At 61.3% G+C, this 13,111-nt stretch overlaps 9 protein-coding genes across 9 annotated transcripts; 6 read left to right on the forward strand and 3 right to left on the reverse strand.

Annotated features, from left to right (window-relative positions):
• Positions 1–2: 2 nt before the first annotated feature.
• Positions 3–1,714, forward strand: OT_ostta01g00400 (26S proteasome regulatory subunit, C-terminal; the record flags this gene model as incomplete). The annotated part of the gene is made up of 3 exons (XM_022985223.1): positions 3–80; positions 214–294; positions 401–1,714. The coding sequence occupies 3 exons, from the start codon at positions 3–5 to the stop codon at positions 1,712–1,714; spliced, it is 1,473 nt and encodes a 490-aa protein (XP_022838124.1).
• A 47-nt stretch (positions 1,715–1,761) lies between these two features.
• On the reverse strand, positions 1,762–2,280 carry OT_ostta01g00410 (Signal recognition particle, SRP19 subunit; the record flags this gene model as incomplete). Its single annotated transcript, XM_003074055.2, has 1 exon — positions 1,762–2,280. The coding sequence occupies one exon, from the start codon at positions 2,278–2,280 to the stop codon at positions 1,762–1,764; it is 519 nt and encodes a 172-aa protein (XP_003074101.2).
• Positions 2,281–2,384: 104 nt separating this feature from the next.
• Positions 2,385–3,341, forward strand: OT_ostta01g00420 (Mitochondrial substrate/solute carrier; the record flags this gene model as incomplete). The annotated part of the gene is made up of 1 exon (XM_003074056.2): positions 2,385–3,341. One exon carries the CDS (start codon positions 2,385–2,387, stop codon positions 3,339–3,341), a length of 957 nt encoding a protein of 318 aa, XP_003074102.2.
• Positions 3,342–3,461: 120 nt separating this feature from the next.
• Positions 3,462–3,965, forward strand: OT_ostta01g00430 (unnamed product; the record flags this gene model as incomplete). The annotated part of the gene is made up of 1 exon (XM_003074057.2): positions 3,462–3,965. The coding sequence occupies one exon, from the start codon at positions 3,462–3,464 to the stop codon at positions 3,963–3,965; it is 504 nt and encodes a 167-aa protein (XP_003074103.2).
• A 547-nt stretch (positions 3,966–4,512) lies between these two features.
• On the forward strand, positions 4,513–6,141 carry OT_ostta01g00440 (Voltage-dependent potassium channel; the record flags this gene model as incomplete). Its single annotated transcript, XM_003074058.2, has 1 exon — positions 4,513–6,141. One exon carries the CDS (start codon positions 4,513–4,515, stop codon positions 6,139–6,141), a length of 1,629 nt encoding a protein of 542 aa, XP_003074104.2.
• A 24-nt stretch (positions 6,142–6,165) lies between these two features.
• OT_ostta01g00450 (unnamed product) lies at positions 6,166–7,107 on the reverse strand (the record flags this gene model as incomplete). The annotated part of the gene is made up of 1 exon (XM_022985224.1): positions 6,166–7,107. The coding sequence occupies one exon, from the start codon at positions 7,105–7,107 to the stop codon at positions 6,166–6,168; it is 942 nt and encodes a 313-aa protein (XP_022838125.1).
• A 58-nt stretch (positions 7,108–7,165) lies between these two features.
• Positions 7,166–11,032, reverse strand: OT_ostta01g00460 (WD40/YVTN repeat-like-containing domain; the record flags this gene model as incomplete). The annotated part of the gene is made up of 1 exon (XM_003074059.2): positions 7,166–11,032. One exon carries the CDS (start codon positions 11,030–11,032, stop codon positions 7,166–7,168), a length of 3,867 nt encoding a protein of 1,288 aa, XP_003074105.2.
• A 44-nt stretch (positions 11,033–11,076) lies between these two features.
• On the forward strand, positions 11,077–11,841 carry OT_ostta01g00470 (Nicotinamide N-methyltransferase-like; the record flags this gene model as incomplete). The annotated part of the gene is made up of 1 exon (XM_022985225.1): positions 11,077–11,841. The coding sequence occupies one exon, from the start codon at positions 11,077–11,079 to the stop codon at positions 11,839–11,841; it is 765 nt and encodes a 254-aa protein (XP_022838126.1).
• Positions 11,842–11,938: 97 nt separating this feature from the next.
• Positions 11,939–13,090, forward strand: OT_ostta01g00480 (Translation elongation/initiation factor/Ribosomal, beta-barrel; the record flags this gene model as incomplete). The annotated part of the gene is made up of 1 exon (XM_003074061.1): positions 11,939–13,090. The coding sequence occupies one exon, from the start codon at positions 11,939–11,941 to the stop codon at positions 13,088–13,090; it is 1,152 nt and encodes a 383-aa protein (XP_003074107.1).
• Between the last annotated feature and the right edge of the window lie 21 nt (positions 13,091–13,111).

Genomic DNA, 13,111 nt, shown 5'->3' on the forward strand with positions numbered 1-13,111 from the left:
CCATGGACGTCGACGCGACGTCGACGACACCGGAGACGACGGCGCGCGAGACGAACACGCCCCCGAGCGCGCTCGCCGTGGTGCGCGCGAACGCCGCGCGCGACGACGACGACGACGCGACGGACGCGACGATGGCGAGGCTGATTTTTTATTATTGAGATCGCGCGCGATGGCGAACGACGCGCGACTGACGGTGACGACGCGCGCGCGCAGCTCGCGAGGTGCGCGAAAGACGTGGAGAAATCGGTGGAGGCGAAGGGCGAGGCGCGGTTCGTGAACAGGGCGCTGAGAGAGGTACGGGCGAGAACGCGCGCGGTTCGCGATCGATCGCGCGGGGGAAAAGGCGAGGCGAAAGCGCGAACGTGGTGACTGACGAGGGCCGTGACGCTCGCGCGCGTAGACGGCGACGGTGCGACGGGAGTTTACGGGTGAGAACGTGCGGGCTTTCGTGCGGGCGGTGCTTCCGGAGGAGAGCGCGGCGCGCGAGGCGCTGAGCGCTCGGTGCGGCGCGACGGGCGCGAAGACGACGTCCAAGGGTACGGATACGAGCGATGGCGACGCGATCGATGCGAGTGAAATCGCGCCGTGCGCGTTCCCGGAGATGGAGGTGTACGCGTACCTGGTGGTTTTGATGTATTTGATTGATCAAAAGCGCGGGACGGATGCGTTGGAGTGCGCGCGAGAGGCGGTTGATAGAATCAGGCAGTTCAATCGCCGAACGATGGACGTGTTGGCGGCGAGGGTGTACTTTTACTACTCCCTCACGCACGAGCGATTTGGCGCGCTGGAGGACGCCCGGACCACGCTCTTGGCGCTATACAGGAACGCCGCGCTGCGCTTGGATGAGATCGGTCAGGAAACCTTGGTCAACCTGTTGCTTCGCAACTACTTACACTACAAGCTGTACGATCAGGCGGAGAAGCTTCGCTCGCGCGTGACGCTGCCGCAATCGCGAAGCATTCAGCAGCAGTGCCGGTACGCGTACTACCTCGGTCGTATTCGTGCCGTTCAGTTGGAGTACAGCGAGGCGAAGGAGTACCTCACGCAGGCGTACCAAAAGGCGCCGACTTCGGCAAAGGGGTTCCGCTTGGAGTGCCTGAAGTGGATCACGATCGTGCGCATGCTCCTCGGCGAGATTCCGCAGCGAAAGGAATTGACGCAGCCGGAGATGTGCGCGGCACTCACGCCGTACTTTGAGCTCGTTCAGGCTGTTCGATTGGGGGATTTGACGGCGTTTCAGAGCGCGACGGAGACGCACGGGAAGACGTTCCACGAGGACAAGTTGAATCATTTGATCACGCGGTTGCGCGCCAACGTCATTCGCACCGGTTTGACGCGCATCAATACCGCGTATTCGAAGATCTCTCTCGCGGATGTCGCGGAAAAGCTCGGTCTGACGAGCGTCGAGGACGCGGAATCCGTCGTGGCCAAGGCGATTCGAGACGGCAACGTAGACGCCGTGATCGATCACGCGGCCAAGGTCATGTACAGCAAGGAGACGACGGACGTGTACAGCACGACGGAACCGCAAGACGCGTTCCACGTGCGCATCGCGTTTTGCATGGACACGCATAACGAAGCCGTCAAGGCGATGCGTTACCCGCCCAAGGATGCGAAGAAGAAAACCCCCGACGCCCCCGGCGCGCGCGACGTCGAAAACGACGCCTCGGGATTGGACGCCCTCATGGACGACGACGACTTTGATTTCTTCTAGATTTCCTACCGTGTCATTCATTACACGACGCGACATCGCGAACCGACTCACTTGCGCCCCTTCTTTTTCCGCGACCCGCCGCCCGCCGCCTTGAGCTTCTCCGCCTTCTTCCCCGTCCCCGGCGCCGGTCCCGCCATCCCCGCCACCGTCTTCACGTACTCCTCGAACATCATCTTCGGCGTCGTGTACATCGCGTGCGCCCCGGGGCTCCCATCGGCGTTCCGTTCCGGATATTTCTTCACCTCCGCCGCGATCGCCTTGAGCAACTTCCCTCGCGTATCCAGCTCGGGTCGCGCCAGATTCCCCTCGTCGTCCCTCCACGTCACCCGCACCCGTCCTCGGACCCAAAAATCACGCGAGTAACACTTCTCTTCCTCGATCTCACACCGCAATCCGAGCCCGCGTTCGCACGCGTGCGCGATCTCGACGACGTGCGGTCGCGCGACGGCGTCCTCGGTTGGAATCTTCCGTCCCTCCGCGCGCGTGCGCTCGGCGTCGATGTACGGCGCGCACACGACGACACGCTCGTCGTGTCGCCACACCATGGGCGCGCGCGCGGTGGACATGAAGCGCGCGAGACGCCGATGGACGACGCTTAATGCCGACGTCGACGCGTCCACACTCGCGGTCGCGTCGTCGTCGACGGCGTCATGCGCGCGCGCGTCGGGTGATGGGCTCGAGCGTCGAGCGATGCGCGCGCGATGACGCCCTCGCCGGCGTCGCCGCGGGCGTCGCGTGCGCGCTCGTGGGACATCCGTTTGACACGGTGAAAGTGTTCGCGCAAGGCGTCGAGTCGCGGGCGCGCGCGTCGACGGTGGCGGCGACGCGGGCGATCTACGCCGCGCGCGGCTTTCGTGGGTTCTACGCCGGCGTGAGCGCGCCCTTGATCGGGAACTCGCTGGAGACGGGGATGAATTACGCGGTGTTTCACGAGACGCGTCGCCGGGCGCTGGACGCGGCGGCGCGGCGGCGGGACGGAGGGGCGACGACGTTGAACGATCGATTGTGCGCCTCGGCGCTCGGGGGTGGGTTCGCGGGCGCGGTGCTGTGTGCGTTCATAACCCCGTTCGAGCTCGTGAAGTGCCGAGCGCAGATGGGAGGGGGCGGCGGACGCGCCTGGCGCGTCGCCCGGGAGACGTACGCGGCGCGGGGCGCGTTTGGATTATTCAGAGGGTTCTCGCACACGCTCGCGCGCGAGATCCCGAGCGGGGCTATTTATTTCTCATCGTACGAGCTCTTACAGAGCTTCGTTCCTCGAAATGGGGCGTCGTCGTCGACCGTGGACGTGACCGAGGCGGCGTTCGAGGAGCGAGACGCCGCCGGTTTAGCGCTCGAAGCCGTCGCCGCGGTCGGTTGTGGCGGTCTCTCCGGCGTCATCACCTGGCTCGCCGTGCTTCCGTTGGACAACGCGAAGACCATTTTCCAGTGCGAGCGTCCGGGCGGTGCGCACGATCTCTCTCCGCTCGCGTTGCTCGGGCGTCTCGTCCGCGAGCGCGGCGTCTCCGGCGTCTATCGCGGCGCCGTCCCCATCGTCGCTCGCGCGTTCCCCGCGAACGCCGCCCAGTGGCTCGCCTTTGAGTTCGTCTCCCGTTCTCTGCACCACCGTCGCGTCGCGTCATCGCCGTAGGACCGTCCGGTGTATCGTCGCCGCTCGCCGCCGCCGCCCGCCGTCGCCGCCCGCCGCCGTCCCGCCTTCACAGAGGGGAACGACACTTTCCATCGCGTCATTCCCACGCGACACCGCGCGATGTCGCCCGCGCGTCCGTCGTCGCCGCTCGAGACATCGATGATGCGCACCCCCGAGCGCGTCGCGCGCGCAGAGGACGTCCACGGCGACGCGGGAGAGACGACGCCGGTGATGCCATCGTCGTCGACATCATCATCCATCGCATCGACGCCGAGCGACGATGGCGACGATCGCTCGCCGACGACGGTCGAGGCCACCGTGCGCGCGATGGACGGTTTATGTCTGCGCGACGCCACGAACGCGGGCGCGCGTCGGGGACCGTCGTTCAAGAGGTGCGACGACGCGCGCGCGGATGAGACGGGCGCGCGACTCACCGCGCGCGCGAATCGCGCCTCGGCTAGGTTCCACAGTCCCACGGACGCGACGCTGAGCCCGGCGTCGAAGTTTGTGGCGCGAAAGGCGCATCACGCGGCGCCGATGTCGATCGCGGATAAACTGCGCGCGGCGAGTGCGGGTGAGACGGCGCGCGACGGCGCGCGCTCGCGCTTCGCGCCGGGCGGGTGACGCCGCGCGGGCGACGCGCGAAAAGCGAGACCGACGCGAGATCGCTCGCCGGCGCGTCGTCGCCGACGCACACGATTCGAACGCTATTCTTCATCCTGTACACTATCCCAGCCCCCGGACGATTTTGTTAATGTGCACACACGTACGCGCGCCCGTCGTCGCCGCCCGCCGCGCCGCGTTCGCGCCACATTTGAGCGCGCGCCATCATGCCGGCACCGATCATCGGTGGCGTCGCGACCGACCGACCGACCGATGACTCCGACGATGGCTTTGACGAGTCGTTCGACACGCGACACGCGCCCCGAGCGGGACGCGTGCGCGTGGTACGGTGCGTCACGCGCCGTGTGTGAGAAACGTTGGGTCGATCGATGGGCGTCTTCTAGAAATGCGTCCCGCGTGCGACGTTCGCGTCGACGCCGTCGACGATGAACGCGATGGAGACGACGTACCGTCGATACATCGTCGTGTACGACGCTCTGGAATCGATGTGACGCGAGACTGACCGTGGGCGGGGGTCGCTAGGTACCGAGAGAATTCAACCCGGACGATGCGCGCGCGGGCGCTGTGGGTCAAGGTGCGGACGGCGGTGCTGTGTAACGTTCTGCTTGGGAAAGTGCGGAGCGGGTGGAGGGGCGAGAAAATAAATCGGAGCGACGTCGTGCAGATAAAGTTCGTGGCGGTGAGCGAGTCGAACATCCGAGAGGAGATTAAGCGAGTGCAGCACAAGTTCGCGCAGCCAGTGACGTCGAGACGGTTGTTTCACTTGACGCCGAGGCAGCAGATGTACCTGTTTCTCACGGAGCCGACGAGCTCGAAGTCAGCGATGATATTCGCACTGGTGATGTTCGCGCTCATCCTCTTATCCATCACCGCTTTCATCGTGGGCACGTTACCGGAGTTCACGGGCTTGGCGAGTCTGGATATCATCGAGATGTGCTGTCAGATTTGCTTCACCTTGGAGTATGTGGTCAAGGTTGGTTGCGCGCCAAAGATATGGCCAACCGTGTCCGACCCCTTGAATTTGATCGATCTCGTCTCCGTTGTTCCTTGGTACGTCGAGCTAGCCTTCTCAGGATTGAAGTTTGGTTTCGAAGGGGTGGAGGAAACGTCTGGGGCGTCCGGCGCCCGCTTGTTGCGCATCTTTAGATTGTTCAGAGTGATTAAGGTATTTAGACTCGGTAGTCGGGCGAAAAAGATTCAAGTTGTCATCACTGCCGTGCGCGATAGCGCGGACATGTTCGTGGTCCTTGGATTCTTACTCTTATTGGGTCTGGTCACGTTTAGCACCTTGATTTACTTCGCAGAGAAGGGACGGTCGGGAGCTGCAAACGCATTTGAAGCAAACCAACCGAGCGACTTCGACTCGATTCCGGCAGCCTTTTGGTGGTGCTTAGTCACGCTTATGACGGTTGGTTACGGTGACGCCGTGCCTGAGACTGTGTGGGGTAAAATCGTGGCGAGCCTTACCATGCTCGGTTCCGTCGTAATCACGGCGCTTCCTATTTCGGTTATCGGGGCAAACTTCACACAGCAGTGGCTGCAGTATAAAGCGAAGGAGTCGCGAAAACGCCTCAGGACGAGCTTGAGCAATAATTCGAGCCAGATTCTCGAAGAAATGTACACTTATTCTCAAGTCATCGCCTCGCTGACCGAACACATCAGTAGTCTGCAGTCGCACATCCTGACCGAAGTTAACGCCGTGCGCGGTTTGTTAGCCGCCGTTCTTCGCCTGGCGGGCAGCGAAGCTCCGTATGACGAGATCATGATCGCATGCCGTACCGTCGACATACGCTTCGGGAAAATAGAGACTTTGCGAGAGGAGTTACAGGACATGGTGGATATGTACGATCTCGTTTCTCACACCGAGTTTTCAGTCACGCTGCAGCGGCTCAAAGCTATTGGGAACAAGATGCGCAAGGTTCGGGATATGGGATCCGCGCTCGATGATGATGTCGAGACGTTGGTGGAAGCTACGTCGCGTTTACGCCAGGATCTATCTGAACTGCGTGAAATTGTCGACGAGTGCGATAGAGAGGAGCAACAGACTGCGAAAAAGTCGACTGCGAAAAATCAGCAAGCTACCGCTATGTCCTCGCTGTTGCACATCTCGCGATGGAAAAGAAATGCGAAGGCGTCCGGGCAAGATAAGAAGAAGGAGGGGGGTGTACCTACTTGAATGTACATTTGAATTAGATTGTAATTAGGTCGAGCCTAACTCGACGAGTCCTAAGAATTCACGCGAACTTCTCAACAGTGGTGCGTCCAGTAATCGAAGCTGGAATTTCATCGGTCGCTTGTTTCGGTCGTAATCCACCATCTTTAACCGTCCGCAGTACACGTACGCATCGCCCTCCATGCGACAAAACAAATGCAGCGGCCAATCGACGTACTTCAGGGCCGAATCATCACCGTCTTCGGCGCGTTTCACCGCGTCTTCCACGCTCTCTTCTTCCAACGTCATCGTCTTGAGCACAACTTTAATTGCTGACGACTCTTCATCTTGTCTCGGCTGCGCGAACCAAGAGATGCGCGAGCCCGCGCCGGTAAAGACATTATCGTACGTGTTTCCGTGCTTATCGCCTACGTTGACGTACAGTACGACGCAATTTTTCCACTCCTGTATTCCACTCATCTTGCTGAACTTCGGACTGTGCACCGGACTCAGAGCTTTCACCACCGCCGCCTTCAACCCACCGTCTCCCTCCGGCGGCTCCACGCGCTCGCCCAAGTAATTTGTGTACATCTCCCACAGGCGCGCTCGGAGCGCTCGAATCGAGTTCGCGCTCGGCGGTGCGCTCGGCTTACGCGCCGCCGCCGTTTCGCTCCGAGACGCGTGCTCGTCCTGCTTGTCACTTCTTCGTTTCGTCTTCTTCCACGCTCGTGCGTCGCCCAAGTCCTCGTCCACGTCGAATGTCGTGTACACGGGCGCGGATAACTTCCGCGCGCGGTTCGACCGTCGTAGATTCGCGTCGTCGATTACTTTTTTCTGTTTCGGCGACTTGTGCGCCGAGCGAGCTTTGCCAGCTGAGAGACGCGTCTCCTCCACGCACGCCCGCGCTGTGGGGTCACTTGATATGAGAGCGGCGAGGATGGCCTTGTTTCTTGCGATGCGCTCCTCGCGCTTGCGCTCGTACTCGTTCATTGCTGAGCGCAGTGATGTGGGGCTGGCGTTGGTGCTGGTTGGTTTTTACAAATTTTAGTCACGCGGTGGACGAGAGCGACGCGCACGTGACGACCCCGTAGCGGTCGCCACTCAAGAAACGTCTCTTCGATGGCTCGATGACCCCGCACGAGGCCTCGGTGGTGCGCGGGGAAGCGTGCATAGTTGCAGGCGTCCAGCTCGTGGTGGTTACGGTTCCCTTGATTCGAGCTGTTTTGAGACTCCAACACGCAAACGAGCGGTCCATGGACGCCGAGAGGAATGATTGAACCTCGTAGCCTGTTTGTGGCACACCACCTGAGTTGGTGTTCACGAGATTCGCGCGTCTCGCTCGCCCGCTCGATTCGACGGCTAGGCACGAGATGGTGCCAAAGTGTGCTCTTGATTTACTCACGCATCTCCACGGCTGGCGGACGTCCTTCACAAGCTCACCTCCGGACCACAGACAAAGCTCACCGTCTCGAGATCCCGACGCGATCAAACCGACAGGCTGTCGGCCGCGCGTGTCGTCCTGAATCACCGCGAGCGAAGAAATATCTGCGAGGTGTCCGCTCAGCCTAATGTTACCGCCCTCGACGCCGTCGAGACGCAAAATCCTGACTGAACCGTCGGCACCGGCACTCGCCGTCGTGTCCGAGCGCTGCAAAGGCGCTAAACACGTAACCCGGCCATGGTGCGCTTTTGCTAACGCCACTGGCCCGGCCCCTGCGTGACGAGGATCCCACGCGCGCACCACACCCCCCTCGTCTCCCGTGAGGATGCTACCGACGGCACCGCCGCGTGCATCCCGAGTGGCAAAAGCGCTGACACCACCTTCATGCCCAGCGATCACACTCACAGCTCTTCGATCATCGCTCTGTCGAGCATCCCAGAGTTTAACGGTGCCATCATCCCCGGCAGACGCTGTTAACGGCGCCGATGAAATGACTTGGTTCACCACCGGCGAAACGAAAGATATTTTCTTCCCCTTATGAGCTTTCTTTAGAACAGAAAGCCGAGTACACGTTGTCGAGTCCCAAATCTCAATCGCACCGTCTCGACGTCCACAAAAGACGCGGGAGCTGCGTGGGACGAAAGTCAAGGCTGAAAATGCAGACCGCGTTTCAGATTGACTCTGCGAACGCGTCAAGACGTTGGTATCTGGGGCGAAGAACGCGATGTCACCCTTACCGCTTCCAAGCCCCACCAGCGACGATACGACTCCAGACTGCACATTAATCGCCGTGATGGCCGTTCGTTTCCAAATCTCAGTCTCCGTTGTTGCAAACGGACAGCAATCTGGTATGGACTCGCATTCTTCCAGGTCATCGTCGGCTTTCACACCAAAGTGAACGGTGCTCGATTCTCTCAATGACTCCACCCACGACTCGAACGATATTGATGCATACGCCTCGGGCGATAAGATCACCCCGCCTTCGATACCGGCCACCAAAAGTTCACTTTTATCGTCAACTCTGCGAAAGTTGAGTTGATTCAATAACTCCGCCGACTGCGCCGACGTCAAACCCACGATGGCGAAGCAGCGAATGAGGTCTTCAGTTTGAGTCTGCGGGTCCGCTCCTTCTAACCATCGAACATGAGTGTTGACCTTGATTAACCCACGCCAAAGATTCACTTCAGCCCATCGCGTCGACCCCTGCAGCCAAAGCTTGTGACATTTTGCTGGCTGATACTTTCGTACAATGGCCATCACGCGAGCGAGAGATTTTGCGTCCCCGGCGGCGTCCGCCCGCACTACCACTGCCCTAATAGCCGTTGAGATGACGGTGTAACGTTTAGAACCATTTACCAAGTATCTCTCCACGCCTGTGAGTAGAGCAGGGTAGTTGACGTTGGCCGTGTGCTCTGCTAAAGCTGAGGCGATGACGACATCCGAGTCGTTGAATATCGGATAGACGAGCGCCGTCACGGCGTCGAAGTTATCTTCGTGCAGGTCGAACGACGGTTCGCTAGAGTGCATCGAAGCGCTCGGCGAGATCGATTCAGGCATTTCATCCACATCCTCGCCGCTCAGTCTGTCTCTGTGTAAGCGAACAAGACCTGCCAGCGTGTTGGCGTCCTCCTTTGTCAAAGTATTGTAGTACCATTCAAACTTGATGGCATCCTCGCCTTTTACACTCGCCTTGTCCGCATCGAGTCGCCTCTCGGACACTGATATGAACTCATCACGGCTCAACACTTTTCTTTTGAGCTTGTCTTTCACCCATCCCCAGGAAGCTCTCGACGCTGGTTTTGTTCCCGCTCGTCGTAGTGCTCCAACCGGCGTCAGTTCGCTCATTTGTTGTTTGTCGGGCTTTGTATCGACCATCGAATTGATTTGCGGTGGTTCGTGCAGGGAAAGCGATTGAAGGAGAGTTTCTGGCGCTTCTTCCTCGTCAAAATCCAGCTCGTGAAGCCGTGGGACCAACAGCGTCGTCTTCGCGAAGCACAACGATGAAGATGAAACTGGAATTCGGGAATTTTCCATGAGCTGTGTGGAGCGAAATTTTGCTCGGCTCTTGGTCGACCTGTCTTCCGATTTTGACTTGCTTCGTCTCATCAGAGAATGTACGTCGCTAAGTAGTGACATGAACGCGTTCGTCTCGACGATTTGATCAGTCAGATGGCACCTTTGGACGCCCAGTGCGTTGTTGTACTCGTTCATCTTCAACTGATGCGCATCTTCGCTCTCCTTGACGTACTTTTCCAGCGAATCAAGTTGTAACAAATCGTACCAAAAATCCGTAAAAATATCCGTCAACCTCCTATTAGTCTCCATCGACCACCGGCAAGAGACCGCGTCCGCATCCGTATCGCCTACGTGCACAACACCGGGGTGTAAAACCTCGCGCAAACGCTGCGTGAGACTGTGCAACATGTCCGCCGGAGGCATCAGAACGCGGTCATCACCGTCGTGTAATGTTCCCTGATCCAAGTCTAACACCGCCACACCGTCTAAATTACGCTCATTCACGACGATGTCGGCGGAGATGCCCATGATGTACGGCATCGGCGCCGCCACGTAATCCACCATGGATGTCGACACACACGGAACGTACACGTGTCTCCACACGAGCGGGTGTGCGAGACTTCGCAAGGTCTCCGCGCACTTCACGACCAAACTCACGTTCTGGCTTCGCAGTAACAATCGACGCTCACACGCGATCAACATCACGCACTGGATGATTGTTTGCGCCGTCAAACACCTGAACAGCAGCTCCTTTCCATCCACGAATGCCTCTCTGTTGACGGAACACGCCGCGCCGTGTGGCGGCACCGCCACGAGCGCTCCACCCACCGGAAACAACACCGAGCGTTCGGCCCGCCACGTCAGACGCTCCACTAACCCATCCACCATCGTCCTCAGCGCCGGCAAGTGCCCGTTCGCTCGCTTCACGTACGCCTCGAACATGTGCCAGAGAGCCTCCATCCACGCGTCCAAACACGGCGCCCGCGAGACTAAACACACGCACGCTCGCGCCCGCGCCGGCGTCCAATCCCACTCCGTCATCGTCAGCAGACTTCTCTCCGGCGCCGCCGCGATGAACGACACGCACGCGACGTACACCCTTTCCCCCTTCTCATCCGTCAAGATCGTCGGGTACCGCTCCGCGTCGTCGTCGCTCGTGCGCGCGCCCGAGTCGTACGCGTCCACCCCTCTCGGCATCACCGACTCCGCGAGCTCTTTCGGCCATCGCGCGTCCGCGCGTGCGACGGCGTCCAGGACGCCCGGTCGAAACCATCGCGCGCGCGCGCGCTCGCCCGCGTCCGCGCTCGTCGACGCGCGCCGATGCGCGGACGCTCGACCATCGCGCCCGCTCGCCTCCGCGTCCGTCTCCGCGTCCGCGCGCGGCGTCCTCGACGTCACCGCGCGCGCGTCGGGGGGCAGTCCACACAGGACCACGGCGTCGACGCATCGCGAGGACATCGACGACGCGTGCGCGACACCGCGACGGCGCGCGCGCGTCGTCGATGCCGACCGACGCCTTCGTCGAGGGCGACGGGTTCGAGTACGCCGCGTGCGCGACGGAGAACACGACGGGGCAGTTGACGTGGGACGCGGCGCGGCGGTTAGAGACGTTTTTGCGATGCGACGACCGATGGCGGCGACGCGATGGCGTCGTGGTGGAAGGACGCGACGGCGCGACGGCGCGGCGGACGACGACGCGGGCGTTGGAGTTAGGGAGCGGGAACGGGTGGTTGGGGATGGCGCTCGTGCGCGAGCGCGAACGGTCGGGGGTGGGGGAGATGGTGATGACGGAGCGCGCGCGAGGCGGCGCGTTGGAGTGGTTGCGGCGACGGGTCGAGGCGAACGCGGCGTGGACGCGGGGTGGTTCGGGGGCGATCGCGTGTAAAGCGCTGGATTGGGTCGAATTCGCTCGAGATGAAGCGGAGGGAGGCGATGACGATGGCGCGTTCGCGGGATTCGACGCGATATTCGGTTCGGATTTGGTGTACGACCGCGACGGCATCGAGGCGCTGCCGCGCGTCGTCGCCGCGCTCCTCAGAAGGAACCCGGGGGCGGAATTCTGGTACGCCCACACGAAACACCGGTACGACGGCATGGATGAAGACTTCTTCGCCGAGATCGAGCGATGCGGTCTCTCGAGAGAAGAGGTGAGAGAGGACGGCGTGCCGACTCCGCCGCCTTCGCCGCCGCCTTTCGAGTCGCTCTTCCCGGACCAACGCATCGCCGTCTATCGTATCTCCCTCGATGCATCGGCGAATCAAAATTGACGACGTGTGCGCGTACGCGGCGGCGTAGTCTTCGTAGTCATCCTCGTCTGTCGTTCACGTCCGCTCGCCGTAGCCGCAGTCGACGCCTCGCTTGAAGATGCGCGCGCGCACCTCGCTCTCGAGCCAAGCGTGCGCGCGTCGCGTCCTCCAACGCCGGCGACGCTGCATTCGGCGCCTCACCGGTCGCCATGACGCGATCGCGGACGATGACGACGCGCGAACGGGCCGACGACGCGACGCTTTAGCGCTCGGTGACGTCGTTGAGATTAAAGTCGTCGGTACCGCGGCGGTGAACGGCGCCACGGTGACGGGGGCGATCGCGGACTTCGTCACGAACGCGAGCTTTCACGCGGACGGAATCAAGGTGAGGTTGGAGTGCGGGGCGATCGGACGGGTGTCGAGACGCGCGGACGCGCCCGCGGCGGCTCGAGCGAGCGACGAGAATTCTGTAGAGGTAGAGGATGAGGTAGAGGAGGAAGAGGAGGAAGATGAATCGAGCGCGGAGTCGATTGAACGCGTGGCGTCATCATCGGGGACGTCGGGCACCGGGAGAGCTGTTCGCACGGCGCACGTCTCGGGCGTGTCTAAGTCGGCGGACGCGTCGACGGCGAAGAGTTTGGCGGACGGTTTGAAGGGAGTGAAGCGCGTTCGGTTGCCCACGCGCGCGGGGGCGCACATGGGATACATGTTCATCGAGTGCGATGACGCGGACGCTCTGAGAGGGGTTGTAGAGGCCCTAAACGGGGTCGAGTTTGAGGGAAAGCGGTTAAACGTCGAGCCCGCCAAGGAGGATCCGAGACCAAAGGAGAAGAAGAAAACTACCGCGACGGCGTCCAAGCAAAAGCCTCAAAAATCAAAGAAAACACGATCGGAACTGGAGGCAGAGAATAAGGAGCGACGCATACTCGAGGCCAGGGCGCAGATGGAAGCGGACGCCCTCCTCGAGCTCGAGCGGGCTAAGCGTCGACGCGAGCGTGAGCTCGAGCGTAAGGAGCGCGAGATCCAATCGCAACGCGAGCTCGAGATGGAGCGAGAGCGTCGCGCAAAGGCTGTACTTGAACGTCGAGCGGCCGCTTCAAAAGCTCGCGCCGAGCGCGCACGCGCCCAGACTGAGGCTCGAGAGGCGCGCGACGCCGCCGCCGCCGCGCTCGGCGACATCCGCCTCGACGCCTCCTGGCGCGCTCGCGTGGACGAACTCCGTGCCTCTCTCGACCGTCTCCGCGTTGACGCCGACGCACACGTGGAGTAGATAACATATCCACGGCCCGAG

The sequence above is a fragment of the Ostreococcus tauri genome, assembly GCF_000214015.3.
Source record: "Ostreococcus tauri WGS project CAID00000000 data, contig chromosome 01, whole genome shotgun sequence".
Taxonomy (NCBI): domain Eukaryota; kingdom Viridiplantae; phylum Chlorophyta; class Mamiellophyceae; order Mamiellales; family Bathycoccaceae; genus Ostreococcus; species Ostreococcus tauri.